This window comes from Triturus cristatus, chromosome 2_1 (assembly GCF_964204655.1).
Source record: "Triturus cristatus chromosome 2_1, aTriCri1.1, whole genome shotgun sequence".
NCBI lineage: Eukaryota > Metazoa > Chordata > Amphibia > Caudata > Salamandridae > Triturus > Triturus cristatus.
Window position 1 is genome coordinate 506,216,329 of NC_140581.1, and position 18,433 is coordinate 506,234,761.

Below are 18,433 nucleotides of genomic sequence, written 5' to 3' on the forward strand. Positions count from 1 at the left end.
ATTTTTCTCTGCTGCCTAAACATATATTAAGATTCTTGCTATTTTTATGAATTTGTGTGGATCTCCTTCTTGAGTCGTGTGTGTCATTTATTGATCATTGTGTGTATTTGCACTCCGCTGTGTTGAGCACAAGCCTGCTCGACCACACTATCCCCTAATAGAGCACTTTGGGATTGCATAGCAAGCCCCTTTCCACTCATAAGAGAACCCCTGGACTCTTTACACGGTATATCAACGTTTTGATAAATCACATAACGAGCCAACTTCCTACATTGATGGTGCAGCTGTGGGATACAAGACTTGACATTTTGCGTACCACTTACTTGATAAGTGATTCCACAGAGGAATCCAAAATTGTCTCGGCTTAAGAAAAAAAATCGATTTTAAATTTTTAAATAAACTGTTTTCAAATAGCTGTTAGGGCCTCAGTTAAGTCTTTTTGCAAAACTGTTTAGAATTTAAAAAGTAGGAAAGTAAGTTAGGCCTTTAGTAGTTCTTAGCATTTTTAAGTTCTTAAAAAGTTCCCAATTACTTTTTAAAACCTACGACTCCAGAAGGAACTCAACCTGGCTCCCTATGAGCTCCTTAGGGTACCTCAACTCAAGGAGTTGTGTAAGGCACGGAACCTTGCCATGGGACCTAAACTCACAAAAGCTCATTTGCAGCAGTTTCTGGCAGACAACAACAAGGCCTTGGCAAGTGAAGGTTCCCCCACTGGGGAAAATAATGAAGACCAAGAGATGGATGAAGTTGACACGGACTCCACCATTTCCCCTTCAGAAAGCAATACCACTGGGAGCACTCCTAGCAGTGTCCGGAAGAGGAAGATACTGAAGATGCAGATCTTCAGGAACTAGCAAGGAGGATAGCATTCGAGACAAAACTCCTGGGTATAGAAAAGGAAAGAATCAAGATAGGCCTTGACCCTATCTTTGATGGCCACAAAAGGGAAGAAGGTTTTGACCCTAAAATCCCCAAAAGGACTGTCCCAAAATATTAAAATGGTGATGATATTAACACATTGTTTACAGCCTTTGAGAGGGCCTGTAAAATGAGACAGCTGTACAATAAGTATTGGGCTTCGTTTCTTTGGGAACTGTTCTCAGGAAAGTGTAGGGATAGGCTCCTGACATTGAATGAGACAGGCGCTGAGTCTATGACCTCATGAAGGATATCCTCATTGAGTGCTTTGTACTCACCACTGAAGAATTCAGGATCAGGTTCAGCGAGACTCTGAAAATGCAGAGTCAGTCCTAGGTTGATTTGTAAACTTTTCACTGAAAACACTAGCTGGTTGGTTAAAAGGTAGCAATGTGCACGATTATGATGGGCTCTATGATTTAATTATGAAAAAGATTCTGTTAAGTAATTGTGTTCAAGACATTGTATAAGTACCTGGTGGACCTGGGTCAGTCTCTCTGCAAGAGTTGGGGAGGAAGGCTGACCATTGGGTAAAAACAAGAGTGTCCAAAACTAGGCATGTGGCTAGGAAGAAGGTGGACCTCTCTGAAGACAAAGATAAAAGTAAGGAGTTCTTTATAGGCCCCCAGGAAGGAGGGCTCCGAGACCGCTCGCAAACAAAGGTGGGTACCAGGGTAAGAACTGAGACCCCAAGAACACTTGGTGCCTTAACTGCAAGCAGACAAGGCACATAGCTTTGGACCCTTCCTGTCCTAAAAACACACCCACTAGTGTACCTCCAGGCATTTCTAGTGCAGCTTTTGAGGATAATTCCACAGATGAGGAGGTCCTCCTAGCCTTTAACTAGAAAGTGGGCCCAAAAGATGAATTGGAGATTCCAGAGGGGAGTAGACACTTCCACCACCTACTGGTGATTTAAATCCCACCCACAGCCCTGAGAGATACCTGTGCCAGTTACACTGTTGTGCAAGACAGGTTGGTACTCTCAAACCAGTATATCCCAGGTGAGACTAAAAGAGAAGGAGCTATGCTAGGGGAGGTTATTGTTAGGCATGTGGCTTTAGTAACACTAGACCTAGCAGGGCCCCTTAGTTGGAGTAGGGTGGTAGTCAGTACAGACCTCCCCCTTGACTGTCGCCCTGGAAACGAGCACCCAGAGGTTTGTCTGACCAAAAAGAGGTACTGGTCCAGTGCCAGTCCTCACTCAAGGATTTGCTGAACCTGTAGCTGCTGCTAGTGAACCAAGAGAATGGGCAAGGACACTTAAGAAGTAGACATGGCATTTTAAATTGGGTCCTAACACTGTTGCGGTAGGTCAGCTCCCCAGAGTGAATGACCTAGAGGAAGATGTAAGGCAGAGTAGACCCTGCAACAATCCAGCCTGTGTCCTTACTCTTCCTTGCCTGACAAACTAGGAAGACTCTCCCAGGTTTGGATGAGTCTCCTGGTCTCTGGGCTGGGTGGCTTGGGTAGAAAACTGGGTTTTTATTGCAGTACCAACCACTTTTTGCCTAGTATTTGATGCAACTTTGACTGTAGTGTACTGAGTTCCTGCTAACCAGGTCCTCTGTACCAGTGTTTTTTCCCTAAAAAGGTTAAATTGTTTTCCCTAATAGGCAAAACCTTTAGCACCCTCTGTAAATCCCTAGTAAATGGTAACTCTGGTACCTAGGGCCTGAGGTACTAAAGAGGGTCCCCAAGGGCAGCAGCATGAATTGTGCCACCCTAAGGGCCCCCCACCAAGTACATGCAGGGTTGCTTTCGTAGGCTGCGTGTCTTGGTGCAGGCAAAAGTGAAAACACGACATGCCACACATCCCTGTGTGCCATGTCCCCTAACGCTGCTTGTAATATTTCTAAGTGCTAAATATTACATGTGAGGGCATACCTGCAAGAGCAGATATGCCCCTATGCTGGTCACTCCTATTACTGCCTGTACAAGTGACCATGAAAGCCATTTTATAATATTTGCAGGACTCTGGTGAAAACAAGTTCCCCAGCTACATGATGGCTTCACTGAAAATAGGGATGTTTGTTATCAAACATCTGGTATTGGTAAACCCACACTGATGCCAGTGTTGGATTTACCAATACATGCACCAAAGGGCAGCTTAGAGGTGCCCCCTGAAAACTTCCCAGCCGCCTTTGGAATATGAAACTGGCTCCCATCACAGGAGAGAAAGTCGCCCTCCTTTGTTACAACACCCTTTGCATCTGGACAGACGGGAAAATTAGCAAATCTGGTAGGTGTGCCACCTCGAGGCTAGTACCACCCCTACGATGGGCCATTGTGAGGTGGACACTATTTTTCTTTATGATGGCATTCTTAAAAATTCTGGGAAAGGGTTATGCCCACTTCCCACAGGATGTGGTCATATAGGGGGCTTAGTGACCCCTAGGGTCAGTAGCTTATTGGCTACTACCCTACACTCCCCTAATGCCCCATATTTCAGTATTTGGGGTAACCCCTGGCACCAGAGAAGCAGCTCCTGATGATCTAATAAGAGAGAGGACACTGAAGAGCCGCAGAAGAGGAGAGCAGAAGCAGAAGATCTAGTACCAGCCTTGCCGACCTGTCTGCATCCCTCGTTGAAAACTGCACCAAAGTTGACTCGTCCTGCAGCTGTTTACTCCAGAAACCTGGGAGGGACTGCCTGCCTTTAAAAAAGACTCAGGAGCTCCCATGAACAGCGGACCTGTTCTTAAGAAACTCCAAAAGAGAAGACTCTGAGGCCTCCAGAACAGCCAAAATCTGACACCAGAAGCCACCACTGCACTTGTTGCCTCGGGCCCTAGTTGACATGGGCCACAGGTGCCAACAAGGTCCCCCTCCCCTCCAGAGCTTGAATCCATTGTAGTTTCACCCCGCCTGGACTCCCTGACGTCGCCTGCAGCCTTTGCACCTAGACCTCCTCAACCATGACTGATCTGGTAAGGAAAAACCTATGCCAAAGGACACCCCTGCACCTGTTGCTCCTGGGCCTTGCAGAAAAGGACCAAAGGTGTCCCCCTTCCATGAGCATTGCAAGGCCTTAGCCTACTTACTGGTTCAGCCTGATTGGCCTCCTGGCGAGTGCCTGCAGCCTCTTTCTGCAGTGATTGATCTCCATGGAAATACATTGTGCTCCTGATGCTGTTTTACACCCTGCATTGAGCCTCCCCCGTGCCACTGGTGGTGTACTGGTGGTGCTGTCTTGGACCTTTGCCCCCCACTCACCTATACTCCTGGAGATTGGTCTTGCAAGTCACTTTCCTATACCTGTCATCAAAGAAGTCTCCATAGCAGGGAAACCCATTTGGTTTATTAAAGAATCTTCACCCACCAACCTAGTTGGTGGCATGCTTCATCATAGGGTTCCCTGATTACATTGAAAGAGAGAAATACGGTATTCACTTCCCACTCAGACAAAAACTAAAACCAGCTCCACTGTAATCAGGCGTCGAAGCACACACAGCAGGCACTCTGCCCCCTGTGTGGAAGCCCTATGATGAAGCATGCCACCAACTAGGTTGGTGGGTGATAGTTATTTTATAAAACAAATGGGTTCCTGGAAGGGAGACTACTTTGATGACCTTTACTATTTGATTTATCATAGATGCATTTTGAGCTCGTTATCTTTGTTTGTGGACTCATTTTAGGGGGAGACAAATGAGCCCCTCTGTACTCTCCTCTCGCTCTCTTTTTGTAAAGACATATCCTGAATACACCACGTCTTGCAGAAACAGTGCAAGCGCTGCCTAGGCGAGACTTAAATATGGACATCTGAGCTACAGAAGCTAGTGCAGTTTTTTTTCTCAAAGGTTTAACGTGGCAATATCTATGCTGCCATAAGGCCCGCCTGGCTGTCTGATATTGTATTATCTCCAGTCTATGCATGAGGACAGAAGGAAGTCCTATATCAAAAGCATTGGCATAATCTATATGGGACATTACTAAAGCGATTATAATCTGAATAATCACTTTGATGTTTCTGAACACAGGATGAGGTTGCTGCGCCTATCTGAGGTTTCATAGATAAATCCTCATTTATGAGAATGACGAGACTTTTTTCTTTTTTGTGGGGGGGAGGGGAGGAGGACCCATCTCTGAAGGCCAAAAAGAGGGATTCCAAAGGTGAAGTTTGTTCTTTGTCACCACTAACTCATTTTTGTCAGAGTTCAATTTCAATTGATGGTTATTCTTCAAATGCTGTATGTACAGCATGGTGTCCCGGAAGAAGGTTTTTGAATCTGGTGTATTGTCAATTGTGAAGATCAGCTGCATGTCATCTGCGCAGCTCTATATCTTCACCTACGATGCTGGAGAGAGCATATCAGGGACTGGATATAGAGATTAAAAAGTGGAGAGGTGAGAGAGAGGAGCCTTAGGGCACTCCGCAACCAAGTTGAACTTTCGGCGAGCAGAAAGGAAAAAAGGCGAACTGCTGGAGTACGATTTTCTAGAAAGGACTTCATCCAGTCAAGGGGGATGCCTTGCTAGCCAGCAATTCTGACAGTCAATCAAACTGAGACGGTTGACCCTGCCAAAAGCACCAGAGAGGTCAAAAGGACCGGTGCCTGTGTAACATATTTATCCACTCCATCCCTCAAAACATCCAGGGCTGCCAAAATAACGGCCTCAGTTGAGTGCACGGTCGGAAGCCAGCCTGGTGGGGGTCAAGAAACATGTTCGGCGACATGTGCCTCATGTATTTTTGCCAAAAAAGAAAGTGAAGAGATGGGTCTATAGTCTTTCAAGTTGGTACGATCCCCACCAGCTGTTTTTTTTGGAGGGGAGTACCTGAAAGAATGAACAACTTTCCCCTGCCTAAGCGATTGATTAAGGAAAGAGATGGCTGTATCTGGGAAGTGGGAAAAAATAGCTTTTGGAATATTGGGCGGTGGATGGCAGATGTTATTAGAAGAGCCAACAGTTCATAGAAGGGATCTCTGCTGATATCTGCAAAGACCGAGAGTACCCAAGTGTTACTATCTGCAGGTGAAGTTGCCAAATTCAGAGAGCTGGGATGGGCACTATCTTTTATCATCTTTATTTTATCTATAAAGAAGGTTTTCAATGCATTGCATAGCTCCTGAGAGGGGATCACAGGTGTGGTTACTCTGTCTTGATTAGATAGTTACTTGACCGCCTCAAATATTACCCTGGTTTTATTGTCAAAGTTCACAATTTTATTAGAAAGAAATGTTGCCTTTGCCTGTGAAATTAATGTTGTATAATTTTTCAAATGCTGAACAAAAGCTTTTCTAAATTCAGGCTTGTAGGAGCTTCTCCATTTCCATTCATCTTGCCAAAGTTCCAATTTGGCAGACTTTAAAGTCTCCGAAAACCATTTAGAGGCTTCATGTCGCTGAGATTTTTTAAAATTTCTTGTAAGGTGGCATGAAAATATCTGGCCACTATCAGCCAGTTTGTTACTACCTCCTCAGATTCTTCCAGGTTCTCGGAGGAGATGGGAAGGAAAAGTGATAGGATATCACAAAATGATTCAATGTTTATTTGATGCCAATTCCTAGAAAAGAAACTTGGACAAGTGGGATGTTTCTTCAAATAAGAATCTCTCAGTGAAAACCCAATAAGGTGATGATCTGACCATGTGCAAGGCGAGTCCGTAAGGTCCAACTTGGTTAGGTTGGATGACCAAACTTGGTCTAATATGTGACCTTGTTCGTGTGCGGCCTCCTTCACATGTTGAGGAAGGTTAAAACTGGTGAATGTGTCGGGAAGTTCCTTAGCAGTTTGTCCACCTGTCTCCTCATTCGCCCAATAGTTTCTTTCCTAAGACAGAATGTTTGCATTGTTGAAGAGTCCGCTAGTCATAAGAGAACCCCTGGACTGTTTACACGGTATATCAACTTTGTGTTTATTACATATTGCTACAGCGGTCAATTCCCGTTCTAGCTTCTCATGTACCCCCATTACTGCTCCGCTGCAGTGGCTGCACACCATCTTCTTAAATGCCTCCCAGGAGGAGGCTCTGCCTTGATGCCCGGCGAAATAATCACTTGTTACTTGCTGCAATTCCTCCCGAAGTGCACTGTCTTGAGAAACATTGCGCCCTGTAGCTGTCACCCAAGTATTCTGCATGTATGACCATCTGGGACAGCGCTCTAGCGATTAAGAAATTATCGAAGCTAAAATGCCAGTCATGAAGGCTGTGAGTAAAAGGAATAATCACAGACTTTCACATGGCAAGTCCGCCATGCTTCATCCAGGTTCTAGTCCTGGAGCCATTTCTCAAATGTTTGCGCCCCCCTAGTTACAGAGGCAGACAGCAAGGGTAGGCAAGAGTGGTGCAGCCCTCCAACCAGCACACAGTTTGTGTCTCCCACCAGTAGTAACAGGTTGCTGTTTTTGTGGGCAGCTTCACTGAAAGAAGCTTAAAGAAAGGGGCGAGTCCACATTGGGAGCATATATGCAGCTGAGCTTAATCTCCTGCAATCCAACCAGTCCAAGACCAGAACGTACCTGCCATCCAGGCCCCTGTCAATCTAAAATCTAAAAAAAACAAGCATCCTAGGAACCGGTTCTAGGATGCTTGTTTCCAGTCTAGGGAGGACCTGGCCTGGCAGTTCGGGTTGGACTGTTGTTTTTGCATTTGTCACTCCGAATGGGAAGGGTATGCCCAGACGTGGGTCCTGTGCTCTTCATGCCACTGGAATTAAGCTATCCTGGCTGAAGGGAGTGAAACCCCCTAGGATGCTTGTTTCCAGTCCAGGGATGACCTGGCTTGGCAGTTTGGGCTGGACTGTTCCCATGAGGCACATGGTCAAGACTGATTTGCATATGGCTGGGCTCAACCTGGAATGGCATGGTGAGCCAAAAAACTATGGATTTAGGCCCAGATCTCTGTACTGGGGTGAATGTATGACATTGTTCTGCATTCTGTCCAACTGTTGTTTTTGCATCCTTACTGCCAGGCACCATTCTACAAAGTCTGATTATGCTAGGTGCTGGGAGAAGTTTGCGTCCTGGCATGACACCATTAATTCAGACCTGTTGCTGGCCAAACTGTTAAATGTATTGTTTGTTTTTGTTTGGTCCAGCAAGGACTTGCAATGGGCACTGTTAAAGGTTATTTGTCTGCAGTTTCAGCCTTTTTGCGTTTGCTGAATCCGGCCCCATTCTTTAAATCCCTTATTGTGATGAACTGTTTAAAAAGCCTAACTCCTATGATTCCCTCTAAACCTTTTGTGATGCCACAGTGGGACATTAATTTGTTCCTCATTTTTCTCACAAGCAACCCCTAGAACCAATGCATAGCTGCTTATTGTGTCTCCAGGCTGTGAAGACTGTATTTTTCATTGCAATAACTTCAGCTCATCACATGGGTGTGCTTCAAGCTTTTTCAGTCCAATCCCCCTTTCCCATCTCTATTCCAAGCAAACTGTTGTTGAGGATTAGAGCAGCCTTTCTGTCAAAGGTTCTGGCTCCTTTTCATATAGAAAAGTCCATCGCGCTTTCGACTATCTTTGCTCCACATCACCCATCAAAAGAGGAGGAGGGATTCTTTCGTTTGGACCCCAACAGCGCATTGAGTTTTTACATCAATCAAACCAAAGACCATCAGGTGGATGATCAGCTCTTTGTGGAGTTCTCTGGAGCAGAGAAAAGCAAGACATACAGAAAAGAAAGTTGTCAAGATGGATTCAGTAAAACTCTTTCAGCTGCATACTCTATCTAATCCCAGATTCTGCGGTAGTCTTCCATCTCCCTGTTCCGGTGAATGGTCTTTTTCTCCATCCAAAGAGGCCCAAATTATAAATCTGCACACTGGGACATCTGAATGATTGTTGAACTTTGAGTGCATGGACAATATCCAGAAAGAAATTTACAGCAGGGTTAGTGGTCATATGTGGCTACGACATCACTTCTGGGTGGAATGAGGCAGACACGTAGACGCATGACACAACCTACCGCATACGGGAACTTGCTGTAAAACATTTCTGGATCCCATCTGGTGCCTGGGGAAATTCACTAGGGAAGAAATATGCATTTATCCAGCAGAAAAAGCATTACCAAAGGTAAGTAACTTATTTGTAGCAATTATTTTGCATCTTAAATGAAGATTACCAGTATTATCTTTCCTGGCAATAATACAATGGAGGATATGCAATTAATGTGACCCTAGAAAATAATACCCAAAATGATGGTTATTACCAAGTATCTTGTTTCCAAGATTTTTTGAAAAGTGGATGGTTAATTTCTATACTTTTGAGGTGAAGATTTATGTAGCAGCTTCTCTTAGTACTTAGTAGTCTTGGGAAAGTAATATTGCGCTTGTAGAAACACTATAGCCTTTGCTGTCATGAATAACATAACTTGAATTGTTGTGTAACAAGCTAATAAATTAATGTTTTGCAGTTTATCCTCATGTATGTCCTCTTTTTTTTCTTTAAAGGAAAATACATCAACAATTTGGAGAATGTCACCTTTAATGAAAGCTTTCTCAATAGCAAGGAACATGGAGGGTTCCTCTTTATAACACCCACTTTTCAAAATCTCAGTGAACTTCCATTGCCAAATACCCCTTTTCTGTGTGGCATTCTCATTCATAAACTCGAGGTCCCGTGGACAAAGGTTTTTCCAATTCGTGTAATGTTAAGATTAGGAGCAGAGTATGGTGGTAAGTTTGAACTTGTCATTTTTTTAAATGTATAAGTTCAAGTACAGTATTCTAATTGTGCTGACTTTCTCTAGACTCCTTACGTTAGCATAGCCATCCTTTGAATCCGCATTATGCTGCTATTCTGTTTTTACTTAATGAATTTTCTTCTGCTCTGACCATGTTGAACAAAAAGATCACTGACTGGTGCTTGTTCTTCTTTCATTATTGGTTACTATACTACACAAATATTTTAATGGTTGAGTTTGAGAAATATTGAAAGGAATCAAAGTATCCTATTGTAAGAAGCTCACAAGATGTTTAGACAACTAATTGAATTGAATTGAATTGAATTGAAAGGGCATTTATAAAGCGCATGGATACCCTAGAGCGTCCGAGCGCTGTCACAAATCCTAGAGCAGATAACAAGATTCAGGGAACAGATGAGTCTTTAAAAGGTTTTTCAAGGAAACAGACGAGTCTTTAAATATTTACGAAACAGAAGATAATTGGATTCAGACCGGATCATCAGCGGAAGATCATTCCAGAGTTTCGCCGCGTGGTACCCGAAGCGGCGTCCTCTACTGCGCATCCTCTTTATAGTTGGAACTTTTACAAGATGCTTATTTTCTGATCTAAGAGGTCTAGAAGGATGATAGGGCAGGATGAGAGATCTAACAACAGGAGGGCCCTTATTAGAGAGGGCTTTATGAGCAATGCACAGTGCTTTAAAATGGATCCTTTGCACAACCGGCAGCCAATGCAATTTTGTAAGGGAAGGTCTAGCGGACGAACGTCTAACAGAGTTGGTAAGTAGACGTGCTGCGCAATTCTGGATAACCTGGAGTCTATTGATGGCTACCAAAGGGGCGCCCAGATAAAGAACATTCGCATAGTCCAGGCGGGAAAGAACAAGTGCCTGGACCACTGTTCTCCTAGCAGTGGGAGGGAGGAGATGGAGAACCTTCCTAAGCATTCTGAGCAATCCGTAGCAGCCTGCGGCCACCTTGCTTGCTTGTTTTTTAAAATTTAAATCATGTTCGATCCAGACTCCCAGGCTTTTAATTTCAGCCTTAGGGGTTGTGGAAGGGCCGAGACATTTGGGCCAGGAAGAAGCGATAGTGCACAGGGGACCATTTCCCAAGTACAAAAGTTCAGTTTTGTCACCATTAAGCTTCAAATAAGAATCATCCATCCACCTCGACACTTCTTGCAAGCACAGCGTTAAATTAGGAGCAGACTTATCTTCTTGACTGAAAGAGACTATTAGCTGTGTATCGTCTGCATATGTAACAATCTGGATGCCATGGGGAGTAACCAATTCTGCCAAGGGACTCATATACACGTTAAAAAGTGTGGGACTCAGGGACGAGCCCTGAGGCACCCCACACTTGAGCGGTTGGGGTTCGGATGAAACATGTTCATCGAACACCACAAATGATCGATCCTGAAGGAAGGACTGCAGCCACTTTAATACCATGCCAGACACCCTTAAGCCTCTGAATCAGAAGCTGATGGTTCACGGTATCGAAGGCTGCGCTAAGGTCAAGTAAAATCAGAGCCGCACAGCCCCCGTTGTCCGTGATTTTTCTTAAGCTTTCCACCACAACTAAAAAAGCGGTTTCCGTGCTCTGTTGAGCTCTAAACCCAGTCTGAGTAGGGTGTAAACAATTATGCTTTTCTAAAAAGGTAGAGATTGTGGTGTTAAACTTTTGTGCGAGTTTTCCCATAACCGGCAGTAATGAAATCGGACGATAATTAGATAGAATGTCGGGGTATAAATTGGGTTTCTTCAATAAGGCTCTGACCATCGCCTGTTTCCACAGGAGAGGCACAGATCCTACTTTGAAGGACGCGTTAATTACATAAGAATTGTGGGCGCAACAATTTCAAAAACTTGTCTTAGGATAGCGGGGGGGGGGGGGGGCAGCGTCTGAGGGAGCTCCGGATTTAACTTGATTAAAAGTATTCTGCAGAGTGGTCAAATTTATGGGGGGAATGCACTCTAACAGATTAGCAGCAAGATATGCCGAGGGCGTTATTTGAGGTTCTAGCACTGCCGAGAATGATTGATAAATGACCTGTATTTTCTCGTTAAAAAATTTAGCAATTAAATTACAACGTCGAGGGATGTCCTTATTAATGTTGGGGGGGGGGGGGGGGGGTTTAGGAATAAAAAGAGATTTGGCAATTGTAAAAATTTCGCGGGGTCGATTTTCAGCTAAAAAAATCCCCCTTTCAAAGAAGGCAGTTTTGGCTAATTTTATTTCATACTTGGAGGTTCTAATAGATGTTCTACATTCCTCCTTCCTATCCGCTGTCGGATTTTTCCTCCAATGCCGTTCTAGCTGCTTGGAAGTTTGTCTGAGAGCCCGAAGCTTGGGTGTGTACCATAAATTCTGGTGGCCCCTTCTTTTCTTATGTATAAGTTTCTTGGGTAGAGCCATATCCAGTGACGATTCTATCCATTTGATGAACTGATCATTCGCAATATCTGGATTGGAGTCTACTATAGGGGCAGACTTTATTAGATGTCTTGTCCAGGAGTCCTACGATAACTTTGCCCAGGGTCGTACCCATCTGGTGCTTCCCCTTGCCTGTGGACAGTTTCTTGGATTGTCCATGAGAAAGGAATCAAAAAATGGTCCGACCAAGGAAGAGGAATCGGGTCTGATACCATTAAATTGGCAATATTGGAGAATATAGAATCAAGAGTATGAACTTTCTTGTGTGTGGGTTTATTATTCAACTGTTTTAGATCCAGTATTTCGAGGCCTTCAGTGACCTCTACTACTGCGGAGAGGAGAACTTGATCAAAATGGAGATTAAAATCTCCAAGAAGTGTAAAATTAGGGAGTCAACTGGCCAGGCTGGCGACCTTATCTAAAAGATGTTGACAAAAATTGCCTGCCGGGCCAGGAGGGCGATAGACTAGTATGCCAGAGAATGTGTTAGTCTGTGAGAGACTAATCGTAAAATAAAGACTTTCGCAGTTAAGTAAGGGACTAGCCACAGTACGACATTTAAAACTGTCCTTGTAAATAATGGCTAGGCCCCCACCTCTCCACTAAAGAACAACAATAGAAAATGCTAGCATGATCCCAAATTTTAAACCTCATACAGAACTTACATGTAATGGTAGTGAACCTCTGGAATCAAAAGAATTAGTTTGAGGAGAGCACATTTAACAAGGAGCACTGTTGTAACCCGTGCAAACATAATCAGATTTGAGTAAGGCCATTGAGTGAGGCCAGTCACTGATCTAGTACAAAGCCAAACATTTAAAATAAACGTGTATGTGTACAGCTACAAATAGGTCAAGATATACAATCTTTACTTAGTTCTTTAGAAGTTTCTCTGTGACGGTTTAGAATACCGTTTACTTTCACACCTTTACTCTTTGTCTGGTAGTGTAGGAAAGTAGGATCGTAGGATCTGCTTCTTATGGTTACCCCCACTTTGTGCTTGATGTAAATCTGTTTTCGACTAGTCTGACTGGAATCCTGCTAATCAGGACCCCAGTCTATCTGCTTTGTCCCTAAACTGTATGATATGTACTTAGGTACACCCCAGATTGGATACTGGGGTACCCTTCTCAGGCCCTAGTATATGGTACCCATATACTCAGGGCATGTATACCCCAGAGGTCTCCCATGGGCTGCAACATGTATTATGCCACCCATGAGAAACCATTCAAAATTGAACTACAGGCCTGCCATTGCAGCCTGTGTAAGTTGGTGCATGCACCACTCACTTAAGATATAGGTTTACTATATCTAAGGGTCACTGCACTTAAAAACTATAAGTCACCCATATAGCAGGCCTTTACAATCCTGAGGACAGGGTGCTTGGTTTTAAGTGAGAGGGTGCCCCTGCATGAGCAGGACACCCCTGCAGCCTACGGAGTCCATTCTCCCAGTTTGTCAGTGAAGTAGCCATATACTAATATAGAGGGGCATTACGCGACCCCGTGATGAGTATCTCAAACGGCTGCAACAAACCCTATCGTGTTTGGTAGCCGGTAACCGTTGGGGAGGTATGATTCCATCCACCAGGAAGGCCCTTTGTGGGACTCTCGGTGTTCCCGGTACCAGCCTTCTAGCTCCGGACAGCACACAATGGTTGCTGGCGACCCGAGACTCATTTCTACCCTCCTGCCTTCCCCTGCTCAGCTTGGCTCAGCAGCAGGACAATAGGCATCCTGTCACAGGGAGGTGTGACCACCTCCTAGACAGGATTTAGTGTATTAGTACTGGGTGGGTGCTCTTGCCCGCGCCTGAAAGGCTGCATGATGGGGCACATTTGTTGTCCCTGTGCATAGTCCAGTTCAAACCAGTCCTGGGAGCCATTGGCTCCCGCTCTGGTGCCAAACTGGACAAAGGACATGGGAGTAACCTCCCCCCTGTCCAGACCCTCCCCTGGGAGGGTCCCCTGAATATTTCCAACCCTCTCCCGTGGGTACTTAAGGGCTTACCTGGCTGTAGGACCTTAGATTAGTCGTGGACAAGATTTAGAATTGAAACCACTGCACTTCTACCATCTGGGCACTCTGAACTTCCCTAGACTTCGTTTGGGCCTGACTTTGTCTCCCTTCCAGTCTGCTGCATCGTCTGTGCCTGTGAATCCTCCAGGAACCTAGGCCTGTGAAGCATCAAGAACAGTCGAAGTAGTCTTTCCTTGGAATGAAGGAGTCACTCTCCTGCATTCGCAAGCACAGCAGCGAAGACGATGGAGCTGCAGATCCTCGGCTTCTTCGGACTCCGTTGGCTCTGCATCTCGAGTGTAGTTTTCCTCAGCCCCCGTGGCCTGTTCTCACCTCGGACCAAGTTTGAGGCCAGCAGCTCGAGTGGGGGTTGCAATAACTGTACCCTTGGGTACCGCGTCACCTTTACAGTTGCAAAGGCTTGTTGACATCTTTGCAAGAAGATCTTCGAGCTCCAAATAGCCCCAACCCTGAGCACCTCCTGTGACAAGAATTTTCGGCCACACCACATAATGTGAATAGTGGCCTGCATCTTTTGGTGAGCTGCTCGAGGTCCTCTCGCGACTCCTGTGCCGTTGGCCTGTGGGTCCATTTAAGGGTCACCTTGATTTCCTTGGGCTCCTCTGATTGCTCGGGGCCTGCCCTGATTCCCCTGCTTGTGGTGAGTCTCCTGGACCTTGCTGGTCCGAACCGTACACTTTCTCGACCTCCTGTGTGGGTTGCTTTTGCCAAGGCTTGTTGGTGCTCCCGCCGGACAACGACCTCTCAGCTCTCGACTTCCTTCGTGGGACAGCTTGTATCTGGCTCCTGGTCGTCCTTAGCATTGCCTGGTCCCTGCACCTGCAGAGTCAAGGTCACTGTCAACTATCCTGAAGCACCCGACATCAGTAGGCATCGGTCTATCGAGCCCCTGGTCACTCCCAAGTGACCCAGACTCTGTACGGAGTCCGCGGTCGTGTTCACACACTGCACACGCACTTCGTGTGGTCCCTATCTACTCACCTTGGGTGGTTCCTTGGGTTCACAGCAATTCTACGTCCTCTCGACATTGTCCTGACTCGATTCGTGGTGCTTATACCACTTTCTTAGTATATGGTTTGGCCCCACCCCGGGGCCCGCGGTGTATTAGTGCTATTTACTAAAGTAATGTGTGCTTTGTGTCTATCTCCGTGTGGGAGATATTGTAACGTACTAGATAGTGTTATATATATATATTATACTCAATTTTATAGATTTTTTAAATAAACAGAGAATAGTGCAGCACAGGTAAGTCATAGCAATTGATACAATGGGATAATTATCAGTGTATTCATGCGCAGACATACGTGCCGCTCCCCCTGCAAGCATGTTGTCATATGCCATCATAATCCGGGAAGAGACAGGTTATACAGACATCACAATTGGTTCAACCATTCGCCCCAGACCCTTGAGTGCTTGGTTGGGCAGCCTCTACCTGCGAAGGGTGACTTCTCTTGCTTTCTACACCAGTCCACTCCCTTACACCATTTAGCAATACTTGGGGGATCAGACTGTTTCCATACCGTGGCGATGTCCCGCTTGGCCACCATGGTGGCCGTGCCTAAAAATAGCTTGTCTGGTCTGGACCCATCTAAGCCATCCATGACGCTCAGCACGAGGCTCATGGGGTTATGTGGCACATCCCAACCCAGGACACCCGTGAGTGTAGATTCTATTGCTTCCCAGTAGGGTGCAAGGCGGGGGCAGGACAAGACCATATGGTAGAAGTCAGAGGGTTCCAGAACGCAGCGCGGACAGGGCGATGAGGGTAGTAGGCCTGCTCTGTAAAGCTGGTATGGGGTTAAACAAGCATTATAGAGGTAATATAGCTGGATCATGTGAAGTTTAGCTGAAGTGGTAACGGTCTTGGGGGCCATTAAGGCGTCTCGCCAGTCCTTGTCCTCTAGGGGACCCAGCCACCCCTCCCATCGGTGTCTGAGTGAGTCCAGTGATGTTGGGCTGCTGTTGGTTAGGGAACGATATATTCGTGAGATCCCGCCCTTTCCCAAGTCGCCCATCATGATTTCTACCTCCATTGGACAGAATTCTGGAAGGGCCGTACCCGTTGTTAGATGTGTATTGACAGCGTGGCTTTATTGTAAGTATGTGTAGAACTGTGAGTGGTGGAAGGTGTAGCGACACTGTAGGTCTTGAAATGATCTCATGTGGTCCCCCACTCAGACATCCCGCAATTGTGATATTCCAATAAGGTCCCGACCTCTGAATCCCTCCAAGGCTCGCACTTCCCTCAGCCATTCTCCCTGCCAAAGTGGTGTGTGTTGAGTCAATTTGGTATCCCACCGGGTGTGGCGCAAGGCTACGCGCCAAGCCAGCAGACCACACAGGTCACCGAGGGCAAGGCTCTGGGCACCGAACCTCTATACATCATAGTCTGGATTTGTGGTAGTCCCAGGTCTCTTAGCTCGATCCTGTAGGCAGGCTCGGACCAGCCGCCGGTAAACCAATCATGTAAGACGAGCAACTGGGTGGCTAAATAGTACAAGTAGAGATCGGTCATCCCCATGCCCCCATCGGAAGGCAGGATCCGGCATTGGGCCAGGACTATACGCGGTGTCTCCCCCCCCCCTCCCCCCCCCCCCCACCCACCCCTTCATGGCCATAGTGTCTATTTTTCCGAACCAGGCCAGCGGAATGTGAAATGGGGTATTTTGATTTATGTACAAGAAGCTGGGGAAGGAAGATCATATTGAAAAAGGGCCACTCTGCCCAGCGGGTTAAGTGATAATGTCTGCCAGCCCCAGACATCCTTTTAAGCCTTTTAAGCCTTCTGTACTAGTGGAGTAATGTTTAGTGCCCACTCTAGGTTGCGGCGTAGAGCCACCCATATCCCAAGATACTTGAAAGACTGCCGCCTAATAGGGATATTTGATTGCCAGTCAAAGCACTCTCAGGAAAGATGGAGGGATACCAAGGTCGATTTGACAGGGTTGAGGCCGAGGCCAGGCACCTGCTCAAAGGTGTGGAGGACCTGGAGGCATCTGGGCCCGCACTGGGCTGGGTCTGCAAGAAAAAGAAGCACATTGTCTGCATATAGAGCAATTTTGTCAGTGTGGGCGTGATCACACCTTCAACCCTGGATCTGATGGTGCAAGCCAGAGGCTCCATTGCCAGGGCGAACAGAAGAGGGGAGAGGGGACATCCCTGTCTAGTACCCCTCTTAATGGGGAACTCCTCCGAGAGAGCCCCGTTTATGAGCACCCTCGCTTTTGGTTTGGAATAGAGGACCTGGCCAAAATGGCAGAAAAACTGGCCCAATCCTGCTGCAGCTAACACATCATCGAGATATTGCCAGTCCACTGTGTCGAAAGCTTTTTCGAAGTCGACCAGGAGGAGTGCCAGGTAGGGAGTGAGTGATTGGCAGTGCGCCAGGACCAGGTATAAACGTCACAGGCAATGTCTAGTACTGTGTGTTGGAATGAAGCCGCATTGGTCTGGATGAATCAGTTTGTTAAGGATCGGTCACAGGCGTTGGGCAAGGATCGTGGCGTAAATCTAGATCTCCCTGTTGATCAGTGAAATTGGACGGTAGTCCTTGCAGGTGCGTAAGGGTGGTTGGGTCTTGGGGATGACTACAATAGTGACGATATCTGTTTCAGGAGGGAATGTCCCGGTCTCTGCGACTGCATGGAACAGCGTAAGAAGGTGGGGGGACCAAAAATGTCTCGGTATGAGGCATAGTATTCCTGCGGGAACCCATCAAGCCCTGGCGTTTTTCCAGCGGCCATCAGAGAGATGGCGTCACTCATTTCCTCTGGGGTGAAGGGGAGCTCTAGGTCAAACGTCGAGGCGGGGAAGATAAACATCTCCTTTGGCAACCACTCCATAAAGCGAAGCTACAGGCCTTTGGGCTGAGTATAGCTAGGAATAGTAATCAGCAAAAGCTTGGGCTATTGTGGCTGACGTTCGGTGGGTGACATCAAAGAGATCCCACACCTCTGGGATAATACGGTTAGCTAAGGGGTAAGACTGTAGTCTATGCAGTATCTTCCCGTTCTTGTCCCCCCACCCATATACTCTAGCAATGGAGGATCTCCATAGCAGCTTGGTGCACTCAAGTGAGATTTGTTTGATCTCTTCCCTTAGGATCTCAAGTTGCCTATCATGTGGACCGTCTTCCCCCTGGGGAGCTCCTCTCCAGGCGAGCTGCCTCTGCTTCGAGAAGGGCAAGCCGGCTGTCCTGGGACCGTTGCTGTGCCTTAAGCTGGCCCCTGGCGAAGCCTCGAACAGTGGCCTTACTTGCTCCCAAAGGGTTCCCGGAGAGGAAACAGAGTCTTGGTTAGATTGGAAGTATTGTCGGAGTTCTTTCCCTATAGCTTTCTTAAAATCTTTGTGTTGGAGGAACCAGGCGTTTAGCCTCCAGACGGGGCGGAGCGAACCAGAGGAGTCCC

The 18,433-nt window shown here is 46.4% G+C and overlaps 1 protein-coding gene across 9 annotated transcripts in view; it reads left to right on the top strand.

Annotated features, from left to right (window-relative positions):
* ZFYVE16 (zinc finger FYVE-type containing 16) overlaps positions 1-18,433 on the top strand; it is a 602,399-nt gene that overhangs the window by 355,056 nt on the left and 228,910 nt on the right. For all 9 annotated transcript variants that reach the window (XM_085632397.1, XM_085632392.1, XM_085632394.1 and 6 more), the window contains one exon: positions 9,320-9,544. In XM_085632397.1, coding sequence (XP_085488523.1) covers positions 9,320-9,544 — 225 coding nt within the window. The remainder of the gene's footprint in view (positions 1-9,319; positions 9,545-18,433) is intronic.